The 25597-nt window shown below is 41.3% G+C and overlaps 1 protein-coding gene across 1 annotated transcript in view; it reads left to right on the top strand.

The window, feature by feature from the left end:
* The first annotated feature begins 1991 nt into the window (after positions 1-1991).
* Positions 1992-25597, top strand: part of LOC140197078 (uncharacterized) — an 82542-nt gene continuing 58936 nt past the window's right edge. Inside the window, exons 1-3 of the mRNA XM_072256995.1 lie at positions 1992-2152; positions 2514-2920; positions 25225-25295. Coding sequence (XP_072113096.1) covers positions 1992-2152; positions 2514-2920; positions 25225-25295 — 639 coding nt within the window. The remainder of the gene's footprint in view (positions 2153-2513; positions 2921-25224; positions 25296-25597) is intronic.

A 25597-nucleotide genomic window follows, 5' to 3' on the forward strand; every position in this document is an offset into this window, starting at 1 on the left:
ACCTAAAGGTGCCTAGACCAATTTCACGATTGACGCAATTTCATTCAGAAATTATCACCAGAGTGATTTACCTGCTTATATGTCCTTTAAATGTTGTAATTGTCCCTGTCTCTATGATTTCCTCTAGCGGCTCTTTCCATATACCTGCCGCCCTCTGTGTGACAACTTGCCTGTCAAGTCCCCTTTGAATCTCCACACAGAAGGCGGTGAATGTCTGGAACCAGCTACCAGAGGAGGTAGTGGAGTGGATACGATTACAATGTTTCAAAGGCACTTGGACAGGTAGTTGGATAGAAAATTCATAAGACTTTATGACACAGGAGCAGAATTAGGCCATTCAGTCCATCAAGTCTGTTCTGCCATTCCATTATGGTTGATTTATTATCCCCTTCAACCCCATTCTCCTGCCTTATCCCTGTAACTTTTGATACCCTTACAGATCAAGAACCTATCAAATTAGTTTTTTAGTTAAGCCCATCACTCCTACCAGGGCTTAGGCCGATGACAGCAAGTCATCAGAGTCCTCTGTCCTGGACCAGTCTTTTAAGTTACCCCTTGGTGTAACCCATCATCTTGGTATCAGCTTCAGTATGGCGTTGCCAGGTGTTCTTTGACAGGCCTCTCTTCTGCTTTCCCTGGGGATTCTACTTTAGCACTTTCCTGGTGATGTTGGTACGAAGCTTACGCAGCATGTGTCCTAATCATCGTCTTCTTCATTTCCTTAACTCTTCTTCAATATTAAATATTTCCAAAAACTTGGCCTCCACAGTCATCCACAGAATGAATTCCCCAGATTCACTACCTTCTGGCTGAAGAAATTCCTCCTCATCTCTGTTCTAATTGTGGCACGTGGCCAAGTGGTTAGGGCATTGGACTAGCGATCTGAAGGTCGTGAGTTCGAGCCTCGCCCGAGGCAGCGTGTGTGTCCTTGAGCAAGGCACTTAACCACACAATGCTTCAGTCTACCCAGCTGAGAAGGGGTACCGGCAAAAATGCTGCAGGTTAACCTCATGATAGACTGGCGTCCTATCCGGGGGGGAGTCTCGTACTCTCAGTCGCTTCTCGCCAAGGAAACTGACATAAGCACAGGCCTGATGGGACACAAGGCTCGTGACAGACTTTAATCTTTAATCTGTTCTAATGGGACATCATTGGACTCTGAAACTGTCCCCTCTTGTCCTAGACTCTCTCACAATTGGACAAATTTGCTCCACTTGCCCTCTATCTTATGGGCCTAATGCAGGTCAATAGAATTAGCCTAGAAAGTCATCTTGGTGGGCATGGATGAGCTGGACAAAAAGGTTCATTTTCTTTGCTGTATAATTCTATGGTCCCCTTTTATAATGATAATATCCAATCTTCAAAGTCATCTTGTTTCCTTCCAGGGGTTCCCTGCTACTGGTCCATGTCATAAAAAGAAAGGTTGGGAACCCCTGCAAGCCTTATTTTAGTGAACACAAAACCCCCTGATATAAAAAGAGCAATACTGAGAGAGATAGACGTAGACTGGATAATTCATATGCATAAAAATGCACCGTCGGTTTCAATGTCCCAATTTCTTTTGTTGATGCATGCAACCTACTTATATACTTGGGGCTGAAGAGTTGAGTCCATCGCATTGCCGATTGTGGAACCTCCCATCACCGGGAGAGGGCGGCTCCGGTTGCCCTCTCCAGGCTTATGCTGCCGAAAATGAAGGAACAATTATCTACTCCAGTACCTGTCAATATTAATCTAAACACGGTGTCACAAAGCACATTGCTTTCAAAAACTTAAATCAGCTCTCTTGGTATACTTTATACAGTGGTTTCGGGCCGCTAGCATCCACTTATTCTGAAGTTTCATGGTGCAACTGAACTGGCGACGTGTGATGTCAGAGCGATGACACTCCGGGACACTGAATACATGGAGCGGTGCCGTGAGAGCAAAAAGAGGCGGAGCCGGCCTGGGTAGTCAGTAGGAGCACACCTAGGACAAGTTCAGTTCCAGACATGGTGATGGCTCCCCGTCCTGCCTTTCAGTACAGTCTCAAAGCTGAGCTGCAACAGTGCCGGAAAGCCCAGAGCGGCAGCAACGCACAGGTCGCTGACGGCGCTCAAGAACTGGGAGCCGGATACTCCTGGCAGAACACTGTCCCTGCGCTGCTAAAGGGGTGAGTCCCACAGCTCGTTGCATTTCCTTGTTTAAAACTTATTTCCTTTTCCCTCGTTTGGCCCTCTTCATTTACCAATTCGGCTCTTTTCCTTTCTCGTGATTCACTTTCGTTCGCCCTCTGCATGGCCACCAGGATGTGTCCTTCATCAACGTAATGCTAACGAGGTACCGTTGATCTTGGAGAAAAGTCGGGCATTCAGAAAGTTTCCGTATAAAATAAGACAGGATAATACGCTGTGTTCAGTGAAAATGACTTAAATGCCCAGAATTAAAATTACTTTTCCTGCAATTATTGATGAATAGTTATTAATTGCAGAGATTATTTTTTAAAATGTTGAAGGAAATGTTTTTTTCCGTAGAAATCCGAGAGAACTGCAGAAATTGGTAGAACTAGAAGACCTGCAAGTTCTGAGTGAGTACGATGAGAAGGGGCACACGCTTGTGCACTGGGCAGCCCTGACAGGGTCCATATCTCTCCTGAGTTACTTAGTTGACTTGAGGCTTCCTTTGAATCTCCCCAGCCGCTCGGAACCGGCGCAGCGACCTATTCATTGGGCTGCTGTGAAAGGACACATCACTGTCATAGACATATTGCTGCAAGCCGGCGTTTCGTTGGATGAGAGGGACCAGAAAGGATGCACTCCCCTGATATTAGCTTCGCAGTACGGACACGTTGCCCTCTGTTGTTACCTAATGGGGAAGGGAGCCAGTCTCCAAACCTGTGACAGCCAAGGTGACAACGCATTGCATTGGGCAGCCTCTCAAGGTGAGGTAACAGCTTTAATCTGCAATATACACATAGCTAAAAAGTTACATATATATCACGGCTTTTTCCTTTTGTAAAGCTCGTGCTGGACTCCGGGGGGAAAATCCAGTGAAGTTTTGATGATTTACAGCTAAAGTGACTACTAATAATATTTTTAAAACAACTGTTATGAGGGATGTAGCGTTGATCGGATAACTTTTCAATGCAATCAGAGATATTGAGCTACATTTTCTACCCCACGGAAAAGCAGTTTATATATATGTGTGTGTGTGTGTGTGTGTGTGTGTGTGTGTGTGTGTGTGTGTGTGTGTGTGTGTATAGTACTTAATGTTAAAGTAGGAAATAGATTTGATGAGATCTGTATGTATCGTTTGAGCTGATGTTCTTCCCGTCTGGTGTTCCTTACAAAGGATTATTAACGCATGTCTGCCCCTAAACCATACCCCTCATATAACTTAAGAACACTTAAAAAAACATGACGGCATGGAGTATTTTGTTCTCCGTTGCAAGGTCTAGAAAAGCTGGTTTGGGACTGTAATTTTTTGATACATTCAGCGTTGAGCTTCCCAGGGCATGGGTGATGTCAGATACAGAAAGGCAAGTGGTTTTGTTTGCTGCGCAGAGCACTTGGATAGTAAACAGTGAGAGCAGGAAGCATGTTGGAGAAAAAAAGAAATAAAAACAGAAATTATTTAAAAACAAACATAATAAGTTCATTTTTATGGCCTTTTGGGAGGCCAAGAGTTACAATATGCTTATAAATTTGTTCTTACTGCTTCCTCTCAAAGCAGAAGAACATGATCATTAGATTACACATGGACATTATAACTGCCAGGTCGAGACACAGACTCCTGCGATCAATGTCATCATATCACACAGTTATATGATGCAGCTCACCTGGACAGAAATAATAATAATATCATTGAGTGGAGTGAACATGGATTATAAAAGGGGTATGATTTTTGACTAATTTTGGAATTTGTTGAGAATGTATCTAGTAAATTAGACAAGTTAGAATTATTGGATGTGATGAACTTGGCTTTTCAAAAGGTTTTTGATAAGGCCCATGCAAGGGGTTGGTCAATAATGTTAGAGCTCATGGAGCTGGGGTAATCTACTAGTATATATATATATAGGGATCAGTTAGTCTCATGAGACCATGGATTTGCGCCTTGGAAGGTTTCCAGGGTGCAGGCCTGGACAAGGTTGTATGGAAGACCAGTAGTTGCCCATGCTGCAAGTCTCCCCTCTCCATGCCACTGATGTTGTCCAAGGGAAGGGCATTAGGAACCATACAGCTCGGCACTGGTGCCGTCGCAGAGCAATGTGTGGTTAAGTGCCTTGCTCAAGAACACACACGCTGCCTCAGCCAAGGATTGAACTAGCAACCTTCAAATCACTAGATGAATGCCTTAACCACTTGGCCACACACCAACAATCTACTGACATAGCTTATTTAATAATGGGGTACAAAGTGGGAATTAACAGTTCCTTGTCAGGTTGACAGCTGTGACTGGTGAGGTACTGCAGTGATCCCTTTCGGGGAACAAATACTTGCAATTTATATTGGCTGAGGAACCAAATGTAATATTTCCAACTTTGCTGATTACACAAAGCTTCATGGGGAGTGGGCAAAAACATGGCTGATCAAGCACAACACCCAGAAAGTGCTGGAGGAACTCAGCAGGTCTATGGAAATGAATAAACAGCTAACATTTCAGGCCAACACCCTTCTTCAGTAGAGGAAATAAAGGGGGATGATGTCAAAATAAAAAGGTGGGGAAGGAGAAAAGGGATTAGCTAGAAGGTGATGGGTGGGAAAGATAAAGGGCTGGAGAAAAGGGAATCAAGAGAGGAGAGTGGATAATGGAGAAAGGGAGAAAGAGAGGCACCAGGGGGAGGTGATAAGCGGGTGAGAAGAAGAGGTAAGAGACCAGAATAGGGAACAGAAGAAGAGGGAAAGGGAAGGAAAAAATTACCAGAAGGAGAAATTGATGTTCATGCCATCAGGTTGGAAGCTACCCAGGCAGAATATGAGGTGACGTTCTTCCACCCTGAGAGTGGTCTCATCATGGGAAAAGAAGAGCTCATGGACAAACACGTCAAAATGGTATAGAGGATAGGAATTAAAATGGTCGGCCGTGGGGACATTTTGTTTTTGGTGAATGGAATGGAAATGATCAATAAAGCAGTTCCCCAATTTATGTCAGGTCTCACCAGTGTAGAGGAGGCCACATCAGGAGCACTAGATACAATATGAACTGCAACAGATCCACCAGGAAGGACTGCTTGGAGCCCTGAATGGAGGTAAGGAAGAAGGTGAATGGGTATGTGTAGCATTTCTGTCACTTGCAGGAGTATATTAGTGGGGAGGGATGAATGGTCAAAGGAATTATGGAAGGTGTGATCACTACAGAAAATGGAGAGTTGGGGGAGGTAAAGATGTGTTTGATGGTAGGATCCTGTTGAAGGTAGTGGAAGTTGTGGAAAATGATGTGTTGGATGTTAAGGCTCATGGGATGGTAGGTGAAGACAAGAGGATCTCTATCCCTGTTAAGGTGGCGGGAATTTGGGGTGAGTGCGTTTGTCCGGGAGATGGAGGAGATGCGGGTGACAGCAGCATCCATGTTGGAGGAAGGGAGACCTTGTTTTTTAAAGAAGGATGGTATCCCTGATGTCCTGGATAGGAAAGCCTAATCCTGGGAACAGATGCAGCAGAGATGAAGGAACTGAGAAAAGGGAATAGCATTCTTACAAGACATAGAGTGTCAAGAAGTATAGTCAAGATAGCCTTGGGAATCAGTAGATGTATAAAAGATGTCAGTAAACAACTTGTCTCCAGAGATGGAGACAGTGAGATTGAGGAAGAAGAGACAGTTGTCAGAAATGGACCAAGGGAATTTAAGGACAGGGTTAGAGGCAAAGTTGATGAAATTGACGAGCCTAGCATGGATGCACGGAGCAACACCAATGCAGTCTTCAATGTAGCACGGGAAGAGTTGAGAAGCATTACCAGGGAAGGCTTGGAACGTGGACTATTCTACGTAGCCAATAAAAAGGCAGGCATAGCTGCTCAAGTACTGTGTAGAAAAATGTGAAATTGCTCACTTTATTAAAATACTGGAAACGCTGAGTATTTTTCAACATTTCATAATCTTTCACCAATTAATGTTAAAAGGAACTTGGCTGTCCTTGTTCACAAGGTTACTAGCAATGAACATGCAAGCACAGCAGGCTGTTGGGTAGGCAAATGGAACATTAGGCTTCATTGCTTGAGGAATTGACTGCAAGAGTAAAGAGGCCTTATTACAATTACATAACAACAGACACAAAATGCTGGTGGAATGCAGCAGGCCAGGCAGCATCTATAGGAAAAAGTATGGTCGATGTTTCGGGCCAGGACCCTTCATCAGGACTACCTGAAAGAAGAGATAGTAAGAGATTTGAAAGTGGGAGGGGAAGGGGGAGATCTGAAGTGATAGGAGAAGACAGGAGGGGGAGGAACAAAGCTGAGAGCTGGAAAGTTGATTGGCAAAAGGGATACAAGGCTGGAGAAGGGAGAGGATCATGGGACGGGAGGTCTAGGGAGAAAGAAAGGGGAAGGGGAACACCAGAGGAAGATTGAGAGCAGGCAAGGAGTTATAGTGAGAGGGACAGAGGGACAGATACCATACCAGAAATGGGGCGAGGGAAAGATGTGCTTGGTGGTGGGATCCTGTTGGAGGTGGCGGAAGTTACAGAGAATTATATGTTGGACCCGGAGGCTGGTAGGGTGGTAGGTGAGGACAAGGGGAACCCTATCCCTAGTGGGGTGGCGAGAGGATGGGGTGAGAGCAGATGTGCGTGAAATGGGAGAGATGCGTTTGAGAGCAGAGTAGATGGTGGAGGAAGGGAAGCCCCTTTCTTTAAAAAAGAAAGACATCTCCTTCGTCTTGGAATGAAAAGCCTCATCCTGAGAGCAGATGCGGCAGAGACAGAGGAATTCCGAGAAGGGGGTGGCAGTTTTGCAAGAGACAGGGTGGGAAGAGGAATAGTCCAGGTAGCCGTGAGAGTCCGTAGGGTTATAGTAGACATAAGTACAATTAATATAGTAGACATGTAAGTATCGTATAGTAGACATAGTACAATTACATAAGGTTTGGTGAGAACTCACCTGTGGAATTCTATACAGTTTTGGTCTCCTTGCCTAATAAATGGATATACTTAATATCAATGTAGCACAGCAATGATTCAACAGAATGATTCTTAGGAATGTCAGTCTGTTGAATGAGGAGCAATTGAAGTTGTTAAATCTATTATATTCTCTAAAGCTGAGAAGCATGGGAGCTGTCCTAATTGAAATGTAGGAAGTTCTTTGAGGGCTGAAAAGGATAATTGTGGGAAAGGTGTTTCCTCTGTTCAAGGAGTGTAGAAATTGTTTCAAAATTACAGGTAGACCAAAACGCAAGGATTTTTTTCTGCATACACTGCACTGGAGGTCTATGGAGGCTCAGTTATTGATAGCATTCAAAGCAAAGATTTCTGAATATTAAATGACTCAAGAGATATGTGGATAGGGCAGGAAAGTCCTGTTTTAAAAAAATCAGTCATGATCTTGCTGATGGACAGAACAAGCTCAAGAGGTTAAATGGATGATTCCAGTTTCTATTTCTTATAGAAATGGAAGATCAAATAGAAGACAAGGAAGATCAAACACTATTTATTAAGGCAATTGTTTCAGTTTTCCTGAAATTGGGTAAACTGTCTTGAATATGTCAGAAACTTTCTTGTTAGGTTGGTATACACCTTACTAACAAATCTTTTGTTTTGCCTACACCATGCATATTATCATAGTGCAAAACTCTTCACACATACATTTCTTTTTTATAAATCTGGACTATGGTTCTTAAGCCAGACGTAGGGAAAAGAAATTACTTCAGTGACTGTTCTTTGCAATTGTGTTTTTATATATTTAAAAAACTGTTTTATTTTGCAAAGAAGATCAAGGTGCAGAACATATTAAATTTGCCTGCATAGATCTTACACTGGTGCAAGTGTCTGAGTTTCAAAGGTACCATTTTGTGAGCACAAATCAGTGGTTCAGTGTCCAAAATGCATGGGTTATCTCAGACAAAGAGTCTTTGCGGAAGTTTTCACATCCAGTTAATAGAACAATCAATTAGCAAAGTATGGTATCTGTCCAAACAGTCATTAGAAAGACTGTGGCAATGCACTCTCACACTCAATGGTGAAATGTCTACTGACAATGACACTTGTGAAACCTTCGGGCAGAGATGGCCATGTCAAATAAAGAGTAAGATAGATTTCCAGTGTTTGCAGAGAAATAACAATGGAAAATGTTGGAAACACTCAGAAGATCAAACAATATTTGTGAAATTGATTGATGGGCAGGAAGTGGAACATAGGAATAAATGACTCTTTCTCAGATACCTGGTAGTAACTCTTGTAAAGTAAACAAAGTCACCGGAGAGACACAGCAGGTGAACATGAAGTAGTCTTTTATTCAATAAAATAAGACATCGCAGGCATCCTATTGAGAGCCTTTCAGAGGAAGAGGCCTATTTGACCCAATATTGCATAACATTTTATATGCTAAAGATCAAGCGACAATTCTATACTTATAATGTATCTACAAAGCTTGCTTTGAATTTCATATAACTTTCATACCTCCCTCTTCGCACCTACACTCCAGGCACCCAAAATAAATGTTAATCAACATTGTTTGGTTTTTCAATTAACTGTAGTTCACAGCTCAGCTCTCAGGACCTGTTGTCCAGAGCTGCATTTTAAATTGAATCTACAGTCCATGTTCAGGTCTAAAGCTTGGTTGCTGAAGTTAATGCTTAAGTTATCTAGCAAACTCTAGAGTACTCTCCAACGGTCCTCCTCTTGGCCCTCCTGGACAAAAATAAATTTGTTCCTGGAGTGGTCAACCTTAAGGAGGAACACACATCAAAGTTGCTGATGAACGCAGCAGGCCAGGCAGCATCTCTAGGAAGAGGTACAGTCGACGTTTTGAGCCGAGACCCTTCGTCAGGACCAACAACTTTGATGTGTGTTGCTTGAATTTCCAGCATCTGCAGATTTTCTTGTGTTTGCAATCTTAAGGAGGATCTACTTAAATAGGGTGGCAGAAATGCCCCGTTTTGAAACCCTCCCAATTACTCTGTGTATCTATATCTATGCTATCATCCCCACTGTCTACCTCTCTGAGTCTGCACCCAGACACAAGTGTCATTTGTCAGAAGTACCATCTGTGGTCCCATCCATCCGGGAGCTAACCCTGCCTTTTCAGGCAGCACCCACACTGTGTCTTGGTCACTCAGCTGTGGGAAGATGATCTCCTTTCCCTCCGGCTCTCTCTGATCAGCAATGTGCTGCTGTTGTTTTGCTTGGTCCCTCAATGTGTTACAGTGGTCCCTCACATCTCCATGTAATCTTGCCAGTTGTAGTTTCTTTCTGTACACTTGTAATCTCTGTTGCTTCTCGTTCTCTGCTGTGCAGCACATCTGCTCTCACTCCATCCTCCCGCCACCCCACTAGGAATAGGGTTCCCCTGGTCCTCACCTACCACCCCACCAGCCTCCGGGTCCAACATATTATTCTCCGTAACTTCCGCCACCTCCAACAGGATCCCACCATTAAGCACATCTTTCCCTCCCCCCCTCTGCTTTCTGTAGGGATCACTCCCTACGCGACTCCCTTGTCCATTCGTCCCCCCCATCCCTCCCCACTGATCTCCCTCCTGGCACTTATCCTTGTAAGCGGAACAAGTGCTACACATGCCCTTACACTTCCTCCCTTACTACCATTCAGGGCCCCAAACAGTCCTTCCAGGTGAGGCAACACTTCACCTGTGAGTCGGCTGGGGTGATACACTGCGTCCGGTGCTCCCGATGTGGCCTTCTATATATTGGCGAGACCTGACGCAGACTGGGAGATCGTTTCGCTGAGCACCTACGCTCTGTCCGCCAGAGAAAGCAGGATCTCCCAGTGGCCACACATTTTAATTCCACATCCCATTCCCATTCTGACATGTCTATCCACGGCCTCCTCTACTGTAAAGATGAAGCCACACTCAGGTTGGAGGAACAACACCTTATATTCCGTCTGGGTAGCCTCCAACCTGATGAACATTGACTTCTCTAACTTCTGCTAATGCCCCACCTCCCCCTCGTACCCCATCCGTTATTTATACACACACATTCTTTCTCTCTCTCTCCGTTTTCTCCCTCTGTCCCTCTGACTATACCACTTGCCCATCCTCTGGGTTTTTCCTCCCCCCCTCCCCCTTTTCCTTCTCCCTGGGCCTCCTGTCCAATGATCCTCTCATATCCCTTTTGCCAATCACCTGTCCAGCTCTTGGCTCCATCCCTCCCCCTCCTGTCTTCTACTATCATTTTGTATCTCCCCCTCCCCCTCCCACTTTCAAATCTCTTTCTAGCTTTCTTCAGTTAGTCCTGACGAAGGGTCTCGGCCCGAAACGTCGACTGTACCTCTTCCTAGAGATGCTGCCTGACCTGCTGCATTCACCAGCAACTTTAATGTGTGTTGTTGTAACAATCACCTCCTTTGCCCTTCCACCTCTATTCCAGCAGTTCCTTGCTATGTGCCCCTGCTGTGGGAACACAAAGCAAGTTCTCTGTGATGTCATGGCAGCTACATTCACTACAGCCACTTTACAACTTCTCTTCCCCCTCCTCTAGTCTATCTCACCGCCACCGGCCCATGATACTATCGTGAAGTAGGCTGATCCCACCACTATCTAAAACTTCCTGGTGGGCTGAGCTCAGGCCTTCCTTCAGCATTTTCAGCATCCCTCCTTAGATTATCCATCCCTGAATACTCCTCATACACTCAATATTTACGTTCTGCATAAACCATGGCTGGCTCATCGGATATTATTGTTCCCCAGTTACTCTCACCTCCCCCCAATTGCTGCCTCACTTCCTCCTTAAAGAAGCAATGGCTCTCTTCAAAGCTGGTATTCCCTGTAGTTGCCCACATTCCATCCTGCACTCCCTGGGCCATACTGTACCACATATTCCTTGGAGATTTCATTTTTACCTGCACGAGTATAGCTTTGGGGTGCATCTGGTTGAATTTCAACCATTTCCTCAAGCCTGCGCCAGATTCTGAATTCCCACATGCGATTTTAAGTGAGGATATCTCTGACAAAATGCTCTGCTTCTATCCGGGGGTGAAGGGCTAATGAATTATCATAATCAAGATCAAGGGGTGGCTCGGGTCATCAGAGTTCTCGACCTGATGCTGCCTGACCTCAATAGGTGCCATCCTGTATCTGCGTAAAACCTCTCCTTGAAATATCTCCACACTAATTCCCACACTATGCAAAATGTAAATAACAGGCAAAAGTTAAACAGTTCATACTTACAATCACAGAGTATGTATTCTTCAATCTGCCACTTCTGAACTCATAATGCCAGTTGTACTTCTTTACACCTAACTGTTACTCCAAGGTTACAGATGTATTGTTAAAACACGCACGCACTCACAAATGCGTATGCTAAAATACAGTTCCTGGAACGAGTATACACATCCTGGAGCACCACACCTGGAGTACTGTGTTCAGTTTTGGTCTCCAAATTTGAGGAAGGACATTCTTGCTATTGAGGGAGTGCAGCGTAGGTTCACAAGATTAATTCCCGGGATGGCGGGACTGTCATATGTCGAAAGATTGGAGCGGCTGGGCTTGTATACTCTGGAATTTAGAAGGCTGAGAGGGGATCTTATTGAAACATATAAGATTATTAAGGGATTGGACACGCTGGAGGCAGGAAGTATGTTCCCGCTGATAGGTGAGTCCAGAACCAGAGGCCACAGTTTAAGAATAAGGGGTAGGCCATTTAGAACGGAGTTGAGGGAAAACTTTTTCACCCAGAGAGTGGTGGATATATGGAATACTCTGCTCCAGAAGGCTGTGGAGGCCAAGTCTCTGGATGCTTTCAAAAAAGAGATGGGTAGAGCTCTTAAAGATAGCCGAATCAAAGGTTATGGGGATAGGGCAGGAACTGGATACTGATTGTGGATGATCAGCCATGATCTTAGTGAATGGCGGTGCTGGCTCGAAGGGCTGAATGGCCTACTCCTGCACCTATTGTCTATTGTCTATCCCACTGGTGTCCTGAACCTTCAATAACTGGTGGTCCCGTTTTGCCAAATTAACACACAAAGTTTAGTCTCTTACATAAGCACACACACACACACACACACACACACACACACACACACACACACACAAACAGCCCCACCCACCCAATATTGCATGATATTTTCTATGCTAAAGATCAAAGATTCTATACTTACGATGTATCTACAATGCTTCCTTTGAATTACATATCACTTCGTCTGGTTTTTCAATTAACTGCAGTTCACAGTTCAGCTCTTGGGACCTATCGTCCAAAGCTGCATTTTAAATTGAATCTGTAGTCCATGTTCATTTCTAAAGATTGGTTGCTGAAGTAATGTTTTGCTATACAATCTAATTCCAGAACACTCTCTAACAGTAACTAGTAAGATGCAGCAGTGTTCAATGCCTGAGGTCTCAGCAATTCATAAGATGTATAGTGTATCAATGATTTGGACGTGGGAATAGAATGTAATATTTCAAAGTTCACCAATGACAATAAACTGGTGGAATTGCGAACTGTGAAGAGAGTGTACTGCACAGTTTGTTATCTTTTACACACTGTTTGAATGCCCAAGTTGGTGTGGTTTTTCATTGATTCTGTTATGGTTATTATTCTATTGTAGGTTTATTGAGTATACCTGCAAGAAAATGAATATCAGGGTTGTATTTGGTGATGTATATGTACTTGAGTAATAAATTTACTTTGTCTATTGATAAAGGTTTTAAGGTACCCGGATGAGTGAGTGGACAATAACACAGCAGATGCAGTGCAATGAGGATAAATGTGAAGTTGGCCTGATGGGTTGGAAATACCGAAAGGTGGTGTATTAATTAAATAGTGCTAGATTGGACACCATTGATGTTAAAAAGGAGCTTGGTATTCTTGTACACCTCTTACTGAATTCAGGCATGGAGATACGAGGAGAAACGGTATGCTGACATTCATGCAAGAATGTTTGAGTACAGGAGCAAGGATGTCTTGCTACGACTTTGCAGGGCCTTAGTGTGACCACACTTGCAGCACTGTGTGTGGTTTTAGCTTGTTTATCTAAGAAAGGATATATTTGTGATAGAGATAATGCAACAAAGATTTGCCAGGCTGTTGACTGGTATTGACTGATATATGAAGTGAAATTACATCAATTAGGTTTGCATTCACTCGAGTTCAAAAGAATGGGAGGGGATCAAACAGAAATGTATAAAATTCTGACAGCCCTAGACAAACTGGATGAGAGATAATATTTCTCCTGGCTGGGATTTTCAGAATGGGAGTTGCTGGTCTCAGAATACAGAGCAAGTCCTTTAGGAATGAGACGAGGAGAAATTACTACATTCAGGTGGTAAGGAGCCTTTGAACTTCACTACCATGGATGGCTGTAGATGTGAATATGTTGAGTGTATTTAGCAAGGTGGTAGGCAAAAGACTAAGAGGCATAGGGTAAGAGCTAGAAAGTGGTACTCAAAGTTCAAAGTAAAACTTATTATCAGAGTACAAACGGGTCATATTGTACATAGACATTAAGCTTTAGTTGTATTGAGGGCTGAATAGCCAACTCATAGAATAATAATGATTCAATATGGAAGCAGGCCTTTCAGCCCAAATGGTCCAAGTCAACCAAGATGTCTTCCCATGCTAGTACCATTTGCCAGTGTTTGGCCCATATTCTTCTAACAATTTGTTATCTATGTACATGTCCAACTGTCTTTTAAAAGTTATTATTGTAGCTGCCTCAACCATTTCTTCTGGCAGATCATTCCATATATGTACCATCCTCTGTATATATGAAAAAAAGATTTCATAGGAACTTGCCCCTCAAGTTCCTATTAAATCTTTCCTCTCTCACCTTAAGCTTATGCTCTCTAGTTCTTGATTCCTAAAACTGAATGCTTGTCTTTATTTTCTAGAATTATATAAGTGAAAGAGATGGATTAATAGTTCCGGTTGATAACTTTTGTCTGAAATTGGGTTATTGGTTATTTGAGCAGCGACTAAATTGGCTCTTTTAGGAGAGTAAGTAAAAAAGTATCCATTTGAGATCAGGTTAATTCTAATGTGATGTTCCTGGCAAAACAAAATTAGAGACCTATCAGACTTCCATGGCAGCCTAAATAATCCAATGCTTGAAAGAGACAGGCAGAACAGATCTGAGAGTCCACTGATGATTGACCAGTCAGACTGACTCTTCAACAGAATATAGGATATGCAGATTTGTCAAATGGTTTGATGTTTTCTCCACAAGGCTTCTGGAGATCATGCAGCTGCAAGCCCTGATAACTGGCATGTTCCTGGCTGGCCATACTACAGGAACTTGGTAGATTTCTGTGCACCACTGTCCACCAACTCTACCATTGCCACCACATACTTTGCGATCCCTCAGCTTGGTTTTTGTCAAGATATGTCTTCACAACTGGACTTGAATAAGTTAAATGTATTTGTTTTGTGTGAGAGAGTACATCCCATAATCAGGCAAATAGATACTTTACCTAGAGTAATTTCTTGATAGTTTAGTTTGAAATGATAGATCTGCACGTCTGATGCACAGTTAATCCTATTGCTTATCCTGGTCTTAATGTCCTTTGTTTAAAATGATCTTTGAATGCGCTGAAACAAAATAATCTTAATGAATTAGTAACTAAGCAATATTTAAATAATGAAAGTAGTTCAGAAGGATTAATCATTTTCTAAAATTATTCTACAATATTACTCTTTCTGCCCACAAGTATTTCCCAAATTCAGTTCTTTTATAAAAACAAACACTTATTGTGCCTAACTGCAAATAAAATTTTAGCAAATAAAGCAGATAATATTTAATCAAATGCTAGTATAGTCCAAGGCATTGACATATAACATTTGCAATGCTATTTATTCTTCTCTAGTTTCTCAAATGATACACTTGAGATCCACATGTTCATGTTTCAGATGATATAAATTGCTTTCCTGTAACCTTCTACCTCACTCATTCATTATTTGTACTTGACTGATATCAAGTTATTTAACAACTAGCTAATTTGTATCAGAATTCAAGAAAAAAGTATGCTGATGTTACTGAATAGATGCTTTCAGGGTCAAGGGTGATGTAAAACGAGGATCTTTTGAGAACATTCACTTTTTGAAATGTCAAATTCCTATTATGGGATACTATCGTGTAAACAAGGAATATCATTTCCAATCTTCAGACACCTTCAAATAAATTCAAACCCAACTAAAGCAACATAGGCTATGCAGTACTTTACACTTTTCTTCCTGTGCAGTGCTCTTTCCCTTCAATTATTACTGATATCAGGAAAATCGATTACACATTTACTAATGCGATTTTTACAGTTCCAGACACATTTCATGTGCTTTAACGTAACATTCCTATTCCATCTATATGAATCACTATGGCCATCAAAAGTTTCTTTGGGTATCAAAGGCATCAAAAAACTATTCCTCTTTTGAAGTCTTTGATATCCAACAACAACTGCAGCACTTCTATTGTGGGGGCCTAAAACCTCAATGTAAAATGAAAGCAAAGGGATGCCTATCAGGGTTTCTGAAATGTAAATCAAGTTATTATCCCATTTCAAATGTGGAAATATTCAGCTTGTGAGGTCTTGGTGGGGAAAGAAAACATATTGAGGGGAAACCCTCAAAGTAGGTAGCATATTGTGCAATAATCAGAAAGGGACAGAAAAAAAAATCAAATGACTATTTCTTTAAACAGCCTGCCTCAGTAGCAATACTCCTTGGCTTCCTGTAACTGGGTGCCAGGCCTGCACAGGCAGACAGTTCCCTGTCTCCACCCAGCTAACAGGAGTCACTGACCACTCATTTCTCACTCATCATCTGCAGCTTATTTAAACCCAGTTCTCATCCATACTCCTTGTTCAGCTTTCGAGCCAACTAGTCAGCCTTCAGTTACCTTGTTGCCTGTAATTTTATTAACTACTCTCTCTTGTTTTGTGGCCCCAGTGGCCTGTTATTTTGCAGTTGATTATTAAAGTTAGTGCTCACTCACGGCGAAATCATCTCCGTTGCACTGCTTTTGAGTCAAGCCTCCTCTACATTTCCTGACAGGCCTGACACTGGTTATTTTTAGGCAAAGCTCAAGCATATTAAATTCAGAATGGGGTCCTGTCCATCTTATTTAAGCTTATCCAACTTTGACAAGGCTATGGTTACCGGAAACATAACTTCCTATGCAGACCTCAAATCACCTGCTGGGACATCAGATACTTCCAAATATAACAAGCAGATGTGTCCACTGCCCGTGAAGCTTAATAGAATATGTCATGGCTTTGACATCACAGCTTGTAAAGAAGAATGTGTGGTTGTTCCTTTGGGATTTGGGAGGGACATCGGTTCCATATGCAATGGTGCCTAATTCATCTGACCTTTGCTATGTTTGCACGCTCCTCCACGTGTATCTGAAACATGTCAGAAAGTACCTACAGTGGACCCTGCTGCTGCAGGAAATGACAGCTGCCCAGCAGTAATCTGCATGCAAAATACTAGGGACTTCTCCTTAAAAGAAGTTTTTGCCAGCTATCATGACCACTGATTCAAAGAAATGTCTTCCTTATTTACAAAGAAGTTATGATGGACTGGAGCCATCAGAACAAGTGCTTGGAAACAACACTCATTGTAAGTTGCCTTCCAAGTCACACGGCATCCTGACTTGGTAACAGATTGCTGTTTCTTCATCATTAACTGGTCAAAATTTGACAATTTTCTACCTTCACCATGTGGTAGAAACTCAACTGGACTGGCCACATTAGTATCATAGCTACAAAAATAATTCAAAGACTGTGTATCCTGCAGTAAGTTGTTCATCTTCTGACAACCTAAGGCCTTTCTATTATCTGCCATTCAAGGAGCATGATCGACTATAGGCAGTCCCTAGATTGCATAAGGATTCCATCCCTGAGAACTGTGCATAAGCTGATTTCTTCATAAGTCAGGAACGTCCATTTACTATGATAACCCATTTTGTATATCACTCTATATACAATTGTAATAATCCTTTCACTTTGTTGAATAATTAACCTAACACTATCCATACAGAGAGTGGTGAGTCTGTGGAATTCTCTGCCACAGGAAACAGTTGAGGCCAGTTCATTGGCTATATTTAAGAGGGAGTTAGATATGGCCCTTGTGGCTACGGGGGTCAGGGGGTATGGAGGGAAGGCTGGGGCGGGGTTCTGAGTTGGATGATCAGCCATGATCATAATAAATGGCGGTGCAGGCTCGAAGGGCCGAATGGCCTATTCCTGCACCTATTTTCTATGTTTCTATGTTTCTATAATTAATCTAATGGAATATATACAGTATACAGTTATAAATGAATACCATGTAACATTATTATTTTTACTAGCTTGAAAAGTGCTTTAAAAATGTCCGGAAGTTTCCTCTCCAAATCACACATCATGAAATTTATCAATAGCACCTCAGTGTTGCTGAGGTTTCCTTCCCAATATTACTGTGGGAGCACTTCACCAGAAAATGCAGTATCTGAAGAAGTGGCTGACCTCTGCCTTTCTGGGGACAGTTAGGGGCGGTCAATAAATAACCAGATCCCAAAAATAAGTAAATATCTGGCTGGAAGAGCATCTCTGGGTGTGCAAAAAGAAAAGACTAGAAAGGACAAATGTCAGTAGTTCCTTTACAGACAGAGACTAGAGAACTTCAGACAGCACTGGTGTGCCCACACAGCGAACATTTATTTGGAAAATGCAGGATTTTAAAAAACCTGTTCCCCTGAAATTCCATGCAGTTGATTTATGCCAATTGGAACATGCTCATCAAATACTCTACATTGTTTGTGGTGCCACAACTGACAAAAGAAGCCCTTTGAATTGGTAGCTTTTGAATGCAAAGCAAATTTTTAGACCAACTTCTAGAAAGGATTAAATGCAAGAAACATCAGTTGCTGAAATTTGGAGTAAAAAGCAAACTGGTGGAGATCGCAGCTGATCAGGCAGCATCTGTGAAGGCAGAGGGATGGATGGCATTTCTGGTTGAGCCTCTGCATGAGTCCCAAAAAGTCCACCATTCTTCTGTTTCCACTGAGCTCCTCCAGCAATCTGTTTTTGCTCTATAAAGCAAGATCTAGCTGAGCAAGCATCAACCTAGTGGAAAAGTGGTTAACCGTCATAGAACAGTAATAGATGGCTTTTATAACTGTTGTCCCATTTTTCAAACACATACTGGAAAATCCAGTAGAAATAGCAAAGAAAAAGAACAAGGGCACTGCAGAAGGTCAAAAACAAGAAACCAATTGAGTGGAACTTAGCTTCAAAACCCTCTTCAAAGAGATTGAGCACAAGAAAGTGATACTGCTGCTTTGTGCAACTAATATAATTAAATGTACATTAAGTCCTTAAAGTCACAGACTCCAGCTGAAACAACAGTTTCAATTTATATGCTGCCTTTACTCAGAGTGACCACAAAAATTGCCAGGTATGGCTATTGTGAGCAAAAGCATACAGGTGGGATATGAAAAGAGAAAATGCTGAAAATACACAGCATGGCAGGCAGCATCTGTAGAGTTAACATTTCAGGTTGCTGATCTTTCACAGCCAAAAGCTGTGATTTCACTCCTTCTGGACAATGTTTGGTGATCTTTCTGTTCCTTCATGAAATTTTACTGCTAAGAGATAATGAAAGGGAAATTCAGCATAGATCAACAACAGTAAACATGAGGAATAATGTTATTTGCCAGTTGTGCTCACCTCTACATATTTGGTCTATTGATTCTAATACATTTTCCATTATAAGTATGCTTTAATTTCCATAGAAATAAAAGTCTTGGCTTAGTTTCATAATTAGTAAGTATAAATGTTTGAATGTAACAGATGTTTTCGAGAAAAATACCATTAAACACAAACTTCCTGAAACAGCACATAGGAAACCTTCTCCTTCCTCCAAATTTAAAATAAATGTGTTATCGAAGTATGTATATGTCATCATATTCAACCCTGAGATTCATTTTCTTGTGGGCATACTTAATAAATCCTATAACCATAATAGAATCAATGAAAGACCGCACCCAACAGGCAGACAGCCAGAGTGCAAAAGACAACAAACTATGCAAATACAAAACAAAAAAGGAATAATAATAAATAAATAAACAATAAATATCAGGAACATGAGATGAAGAGTCCTTTAGATTGAGTCCATAGGTTATGGAAGCAGTTCAGTGATAGACAATTGAAGTTGAGTGAATTATCTCCTCTGGTTCAAGAGCCTGATGGTTGAGGGGTAAGAACTGTACCTTCTTCCTGATGGCAGCAACGAGAAGAGAGAATGATCTGTGTGGTGGGGGTCCTTGATGATGAATGCTGCTTTCCATGTAGATGTGCTCAATGATGGGGAGGGCTTTATCCGTGATGGACTGGGCCATATCCACTACCTTTTGTAGGATTTTCCATTCAAGGGCATTGACGTTTCCATACCAGGGTGTGATGCAGCCAGTCACTATACTCTCCACTACACATTTATAGGAGTTTGTCAGTATTTTAGATGCCATGCTGAATCTTCACAAACTGCCAAGGAAGTAGAAGTGTGGCCATGCTTTCCTCATAATTGCACTTACGTGCTGGGCCCAGGACAGGTCCTCCGGAATGGTAACACAGGGAAATTTAAAGTTGCTGACTCTCTCCACTTTTGATCCCCCAAAGAGTATTGGCTCATAGATTGCTAATTTCTTCCTCCTGAAGTCAATAACCAGCTCCTGGGTCTTGCTGACATTGAGTGAGAGGTTGTTGTTGTGACACATCTCAGCCTGATTTTCAACCTCCCTCCCATATGCTGATGTATCACCACCTTTGATTCAGCCAACGACAATGGCGTCATCAGGAAACTTAAATATGGCATTGGAGCTATATATCCAATGTCTTCTGTGTGTAGTAATTGCTGATTTCCCTGCAAGCATCATGCCAACCGCTACTCACTACCTCAGGAATTTTGTTCCTGTGAGATGAACAGAAGTATTGCCAATCATAGAACCTTGAGAACTCTGAATCAAGTTTGAAACTTCAGAAATGTGCATACTACTAGAAGAACATGCACATGTGTGATTTCCCATAAACTTCAAAGTGGTCGTAGCACCGATTGTCAATTCTCTTAATTTTAGATTTACAAACCTGTGCAGCAGCACGTTTAATGACCCAACAAGGGTAGACAAGTAAACTCCAGCTATTATCCCTTTTATTCGCAGGGTAATAATCCAGTTCTAACATAAAATTAATAGTTGCATAACAAACTATTAATTTCAATGCACAAGAATAAACACTTTGTACATACTATTTGTTTCTAGAACTTTAATCCTCCCCTTCACCTAGTTTAACAAGTTAATACCAAAATATCTCTCACATCAACTACTAATACCACTTTAGAGATATTCCTCCTTGCTAACATTCCCAAAATGTGCTTAAGTCACCCAGTTTAAATGCTATCCCTGAAAGGATTTATTACCATCCTGCTCTATTTGTTTGCTTAGGGTAGGAAGTAATAGTGCTAAGAAATCTGAGCCACTGAGGGAGCAAATTACTTCATTCCCGGGTTGTTTTTTCACTCTTGCCCAGTATCCTGATCCATTTCTATCAGAATCTAACCCAATATATACTAACATAAGGAAGCTTGATCAGTCTTATTAGGAAATACTTTAATAGAAGGAGCTACAGAATGAGATGATGAGTATGAAGTTCTTTGATACCTTTGAAGGAATGATATGGGACTAGGAGAATGTTTTGAGTGGAATAGCCCGTAAATTTTCGCTAAGACTTTACATACATTGGCAATTTGCTTTCAGAAACTTAGTAATTATTGATCAAATTAGGACAGAAAAAAAATGAGGCAGTCTTAAAGTACCCAGTCTAGAGATTGATTTTAAAAGAAGGAACTCATAATGTTTCAAACGTTTCAACAAATTTGCAGAAGGACTCAGCATCTTCTTTAGTGAGGAATAAAGCTATTGCATAAATCTCTGTTTAATTCTGTTGGAGAGAACATCATTCTCACTGTATCCTCTCAAGCAATAACCTATTCAAGTTTTTTACTATTCTTGGTTTTGCTAAATAATTGTTATTTAATTATTACTGAATTAGTGCAATTCTTCACTTCATGCTTTAATATTTTTAATGATTTTGGTGGAAAATATTCACCTGCAAAATAAAAGGTAAAATTTGTTCCTCCTAGGGCTTCTATTTATGCTGATGGTAATTAATTCAAATCTGCGAACCTTTATCTTTTGAACTTTGATTTAGTTATAGGTATTTTCACTCGTGAAGGTAGTGCAATGATTTGTCCATATATTCCATATAATTTTCTACAATCAGACGCTTCCAACCACTCCCTAAAGTTTGCATTATCATCTGAAAGTGTATCGAAGGCTCATATTTAAACAAGGAATGACTTGATAGACCAAGTGATCCTACTGAGCCCATGTTAGGATCTAAAATAAGAACAAAATAATAAAGAAGAATTTTTTAACATGAGTAAGACTGTAGATGCTGGAAATCCAAAGCAATGCTCTCAAAATGCCGGAGCTCATCAGGTCAGGCAGCATCTATGGAAATGAATAAGCTGTCGGCGTTCTGGGTCGAGACCCTTCTTCAGGACTGGAAAGGAAGGGGGAAGATCCCAGAATGAAAAGGTGGGGGGGAGGGGAAAGAGGATAGCTCGAGGATGATAGGTGAAGCTAGGTGGGTGGGAAAGGAAAAGAGCTGAAGAAAAAGGAATCTGATAAGTTAGAAATGTTTTAAGTGTTTTACTAGTGTCATTTCTTACTGTGGACAATAACAAATGGTAGGATCTGCCAGATAAGAGTGAGGTTTGTTGTGATGACTTAATTTTACATCTGTTTTTATGAATTGAACATTGCATCATATGGTATGGAATGACAACTATTTAGTCTGTGTTTTAAGAGACTACTAGACAGGTATATGCAGGAATTTAAGGTGGGGGGGTTATATGGGAGGCAGGGTTTAAGGGTCGGCACAACATTGTGGGCCGAAGGACCTGTACTGTGCCATACTATTCTATGTTCTATAATTCAAGATATGGATTTTTCATTTTTTAAATAATTTGATGAATAAGACACCTATTTCCTTTTACTCACCTTGTACGGTAATTGTTGAATCTGAATCCTCAGACGATAGGTGCTGGCAATGGAGTTTGGAGGTGTACAGTTGAGATTATCCACAACAAAGAATCTTACCACAATCAAAACCATATGCTTTTTCAATTCTGTACCATGTTCTCTATGACACTCTCCCTCAATGTTCTGTTTATTTATTTACACTTTTCTGTACCCTTCCTTTATTGCTTTATCTCCCTCATAAGCACCCCATTTGGTCTTGCATTGTGGTCCTATTTGTCTATTAATCAGTAGAGCCTTCAGCTCTCTCACTGAAATTCACCCTACCCTTTATGCCCCAACAACTAAACACCACCCTTCTCCCACCCCCTTCCCCCCACCATTCCTTCAGCCACCTATGCCAACTTCTCCCTGATTCAGCCATTGCTTTATAAACCCTTAATTTCAATTTACAGTTCTGATTAAAGATGACTGACTTAAAATGTTAAATATTTTTGACTCTGTTCAGGTGCTGGTTGATCTGCGTATGTATAATTTTTTTGTTTCAGTTTTCCAGCAATTATGGTACTTTGCTTCAATTTTGTGAGTGTTCTTTATGTTTAGTTTTGGGTTTTTATTTGTGCAGCACAGTGTAAGATGGTAACACTCAGAATCTTTGCTTCTCCACGCTAAATAATTGAAATATAATAGGTGCCATTCAAGGGCACCTTGACCATACAAGCCTTGGCTTAAAGGAATGCTAACCCATTGATTCTGTCTCTACATGTCCACACTGCTTACAGAAAACTAACCACTGTGTGAAACAGTTGTTTCACTGATGGAGTTATTATACGGGATATCCCAAATTTGGTGCAACAGAAGCTTCATACTCTACATGAAGACTATGTTGGACCATAGGAGTACACCTGCTATGTAAGAACAAAGATACCCTGATTAATCTTTTCAATTGCTCCAAGAGGCAAGTGTTAGCAGAGCAGCCTTGATAAGCACTTTCCTAACGTGCAGCCAACTTGCTGGATGGGTCCTTGAATGTTAAAATTAATAGGATGTTTTGGATGTAAAATCAATCAGCAAATACAAAGACAATTTTATATTGTGCATGATATATATGGAATCGTCAACGATATTTGGCAAAATCCGGATCAGTCAGTCTTAGTGCAGCAAGGGCTTGGTAACTGCTGCCTTCCACTACTATCAAGCTGTCCACCTCTACGTCTTCTCCCGTGTCCATTCCAGCACACTTTCAAGCAGTTCATTCACCTCAAGCTGTCCACCTCTATGCCTTCTCCCATGTCTGTTCCAGCACACTTTCAAGCAGTTCGTTCACCTCAAGCCATACAGCAAAATTCAGTAGCTGTTGCAGTTAAGGGCCACCTCTTTAAATGGACCCACTATTTCAACACATAGCCGGGTTTCATTCCGAAGGGCACATGCATGCGTCTTTCAAAATTCCGCACAGTTAATAGGAACAACCATGGAAACACAGCAGAACCGTTCCAGTATTGTGCGTGGTCTTTTACTGCATGGTGGTGATGTAAATCCCTCTCCAACAGCGCCCTGACTCACTGATGTGGGCCTGCCACACAGCACCAGTACTATGCATGTTTTCTCATGAAAATTCAAAGTTCAATGTTCAAAGTACATTTATTATATGATCTCCAGCCTTGAGATTTGTCTTCTTACAGACAACAACAAAACAAATAAACCCAATAGAACCCATTAAGAAAAGATTGTCAAATACCCAACGTGCAGGGAAAAATAAGTGAACCTCAGTTCCAAATGTTCTGAACCACAATATCAACTGAAGATTACCGTAGTGATTGTGACAAATATATCACTTTCCTTATCCTCTCTGCTTTCCTGTACAGATTGACAGTTGGCAATGCATTTTTCTCCGTTGTTGTCCTGCACTTGTTGACTATATTCTATCCAGTTATTTGAAATGGCTTCCCCTCTCATACCATTAACTCTTGTTCCATTCAATATTCAGTCCTTAGTTCCTGTTCCTAGGCATTGGTTCCATCTCTTTTCAAGAAAATTGAATTAAACTGAATCAGAACATAATATCATATTTGACCCCAGGATGTGCAGCTGACCACATGTCTACACCATAACCAGTATCACACAAGTTTGCCACTACCTCTGTTCATCCTTGCATTTATTACATCTGGCCTTAACTATTCCGATGCTTTCCTGGCCAAATTCCCTAATTTATTTAGTAATTAAGTTATTCAAAACTCTCTTGCCTAGCTTCTATTCGATCCATTTACACCTGTGTTTGACTCCTAGAACACATTAATTCCCATTTAATGAACATCTCAATTTTAAAATTTTTGTGTTTTCAAATCCTTCTGTAATCGGTGTCCTGTTTATCTAAAATGCTCCAGCATCACATTTCCATGGGACATCTGTATTCCTCCAAATCTGGTGTACTAATCTTCTCAAATTTAACTGCTTGGTCTTTGTTGTTAATGCCTTCATCTGAAAGAACTTAAAACTCTGAAACACACCCTGCTTTTATCTTTCTCCCCTTTCCTCCTTTATGCTGCTCCTTAAAGTCCATTCTATGACAATGCTTTTGGTCATCACTTATTTATGCACTTCAAAAGCAACTTTCATTTTATAGTGTATCTGTGTGTGCCCTGAGGCATTCCACAGCTCAGTTACCAACTGGATGTTATGTTGATTATACTAAATCTGTGTCCTGCCTACTGACCCTTTCTATCCTATGTTTAATCTCTCCAAACTTATAAAGCCAGCGTTTTAGTGGATCTGAACAAAGACTGACTAACATGCAAGCCTACTCCATTGTTTTGTATAAAATAATTTGTTGGGATTTGAGTTCACACTCGGCACTATGGTGACTAACTACTAATGTAAATATGTTACTTTACCACCTTAATGCTTCAGAGCACAATGCTGTGACCTTCAAAAGTTGATATGTTTCCAGTTATAATTAACACCCAATTAGACTTATTGCATGGAATCTGGTGTAAAAAAAGTATCAGTGACTACATGCAAATAGCAAATAACTTGAACCAATCTTTTGTATCTTTCTCCCCCACATACTTCAGGACACTGTGAGTTAACTCGCCTACTGATATGTTCTGGCTTTAATCCCAGGCAACAGGATGACTTTGGCCAGGTAAGAGGCTTTTAATCTTCCATAACCTTCCGTCACCTAAATTTAGTCCATTGTTGGAATGCCTAACTGTCTTTGGCTATCTCAGCCAGAAGGCTTGCTTTCATCCATTAACTACACAAATGTGGAAAGTTACAGCTAAAGCTGATTCTGTTCACCTTTGGCCTTTTGTTTATAAGTGTACGTGCATATAATCTTCTGCAGGAATACTGATTAATATTTCTCCCATCTGTGTCCCACAGCATTTTCTCTTCCTTCAGATGCTGCTTGAGCAGCTGAATATTTGCAATATGTTCCGTATTTAT

This window comes from Mobula birostris, chromosome 4 (assembly GCF_030028105.1).
Source record: "Mobula birostris isolate sMobBir1 chromosome 4, sMobBir1.hap1, whole genome shotgun sequence".
Classification (NCBI taxonomy): domain Eukaryota; kingdom Metazoa; phylum Chordata; class Chondrichthyes; order Myliobatiformes; family Myliobatidae; genus Mobula; species Mobula birostris.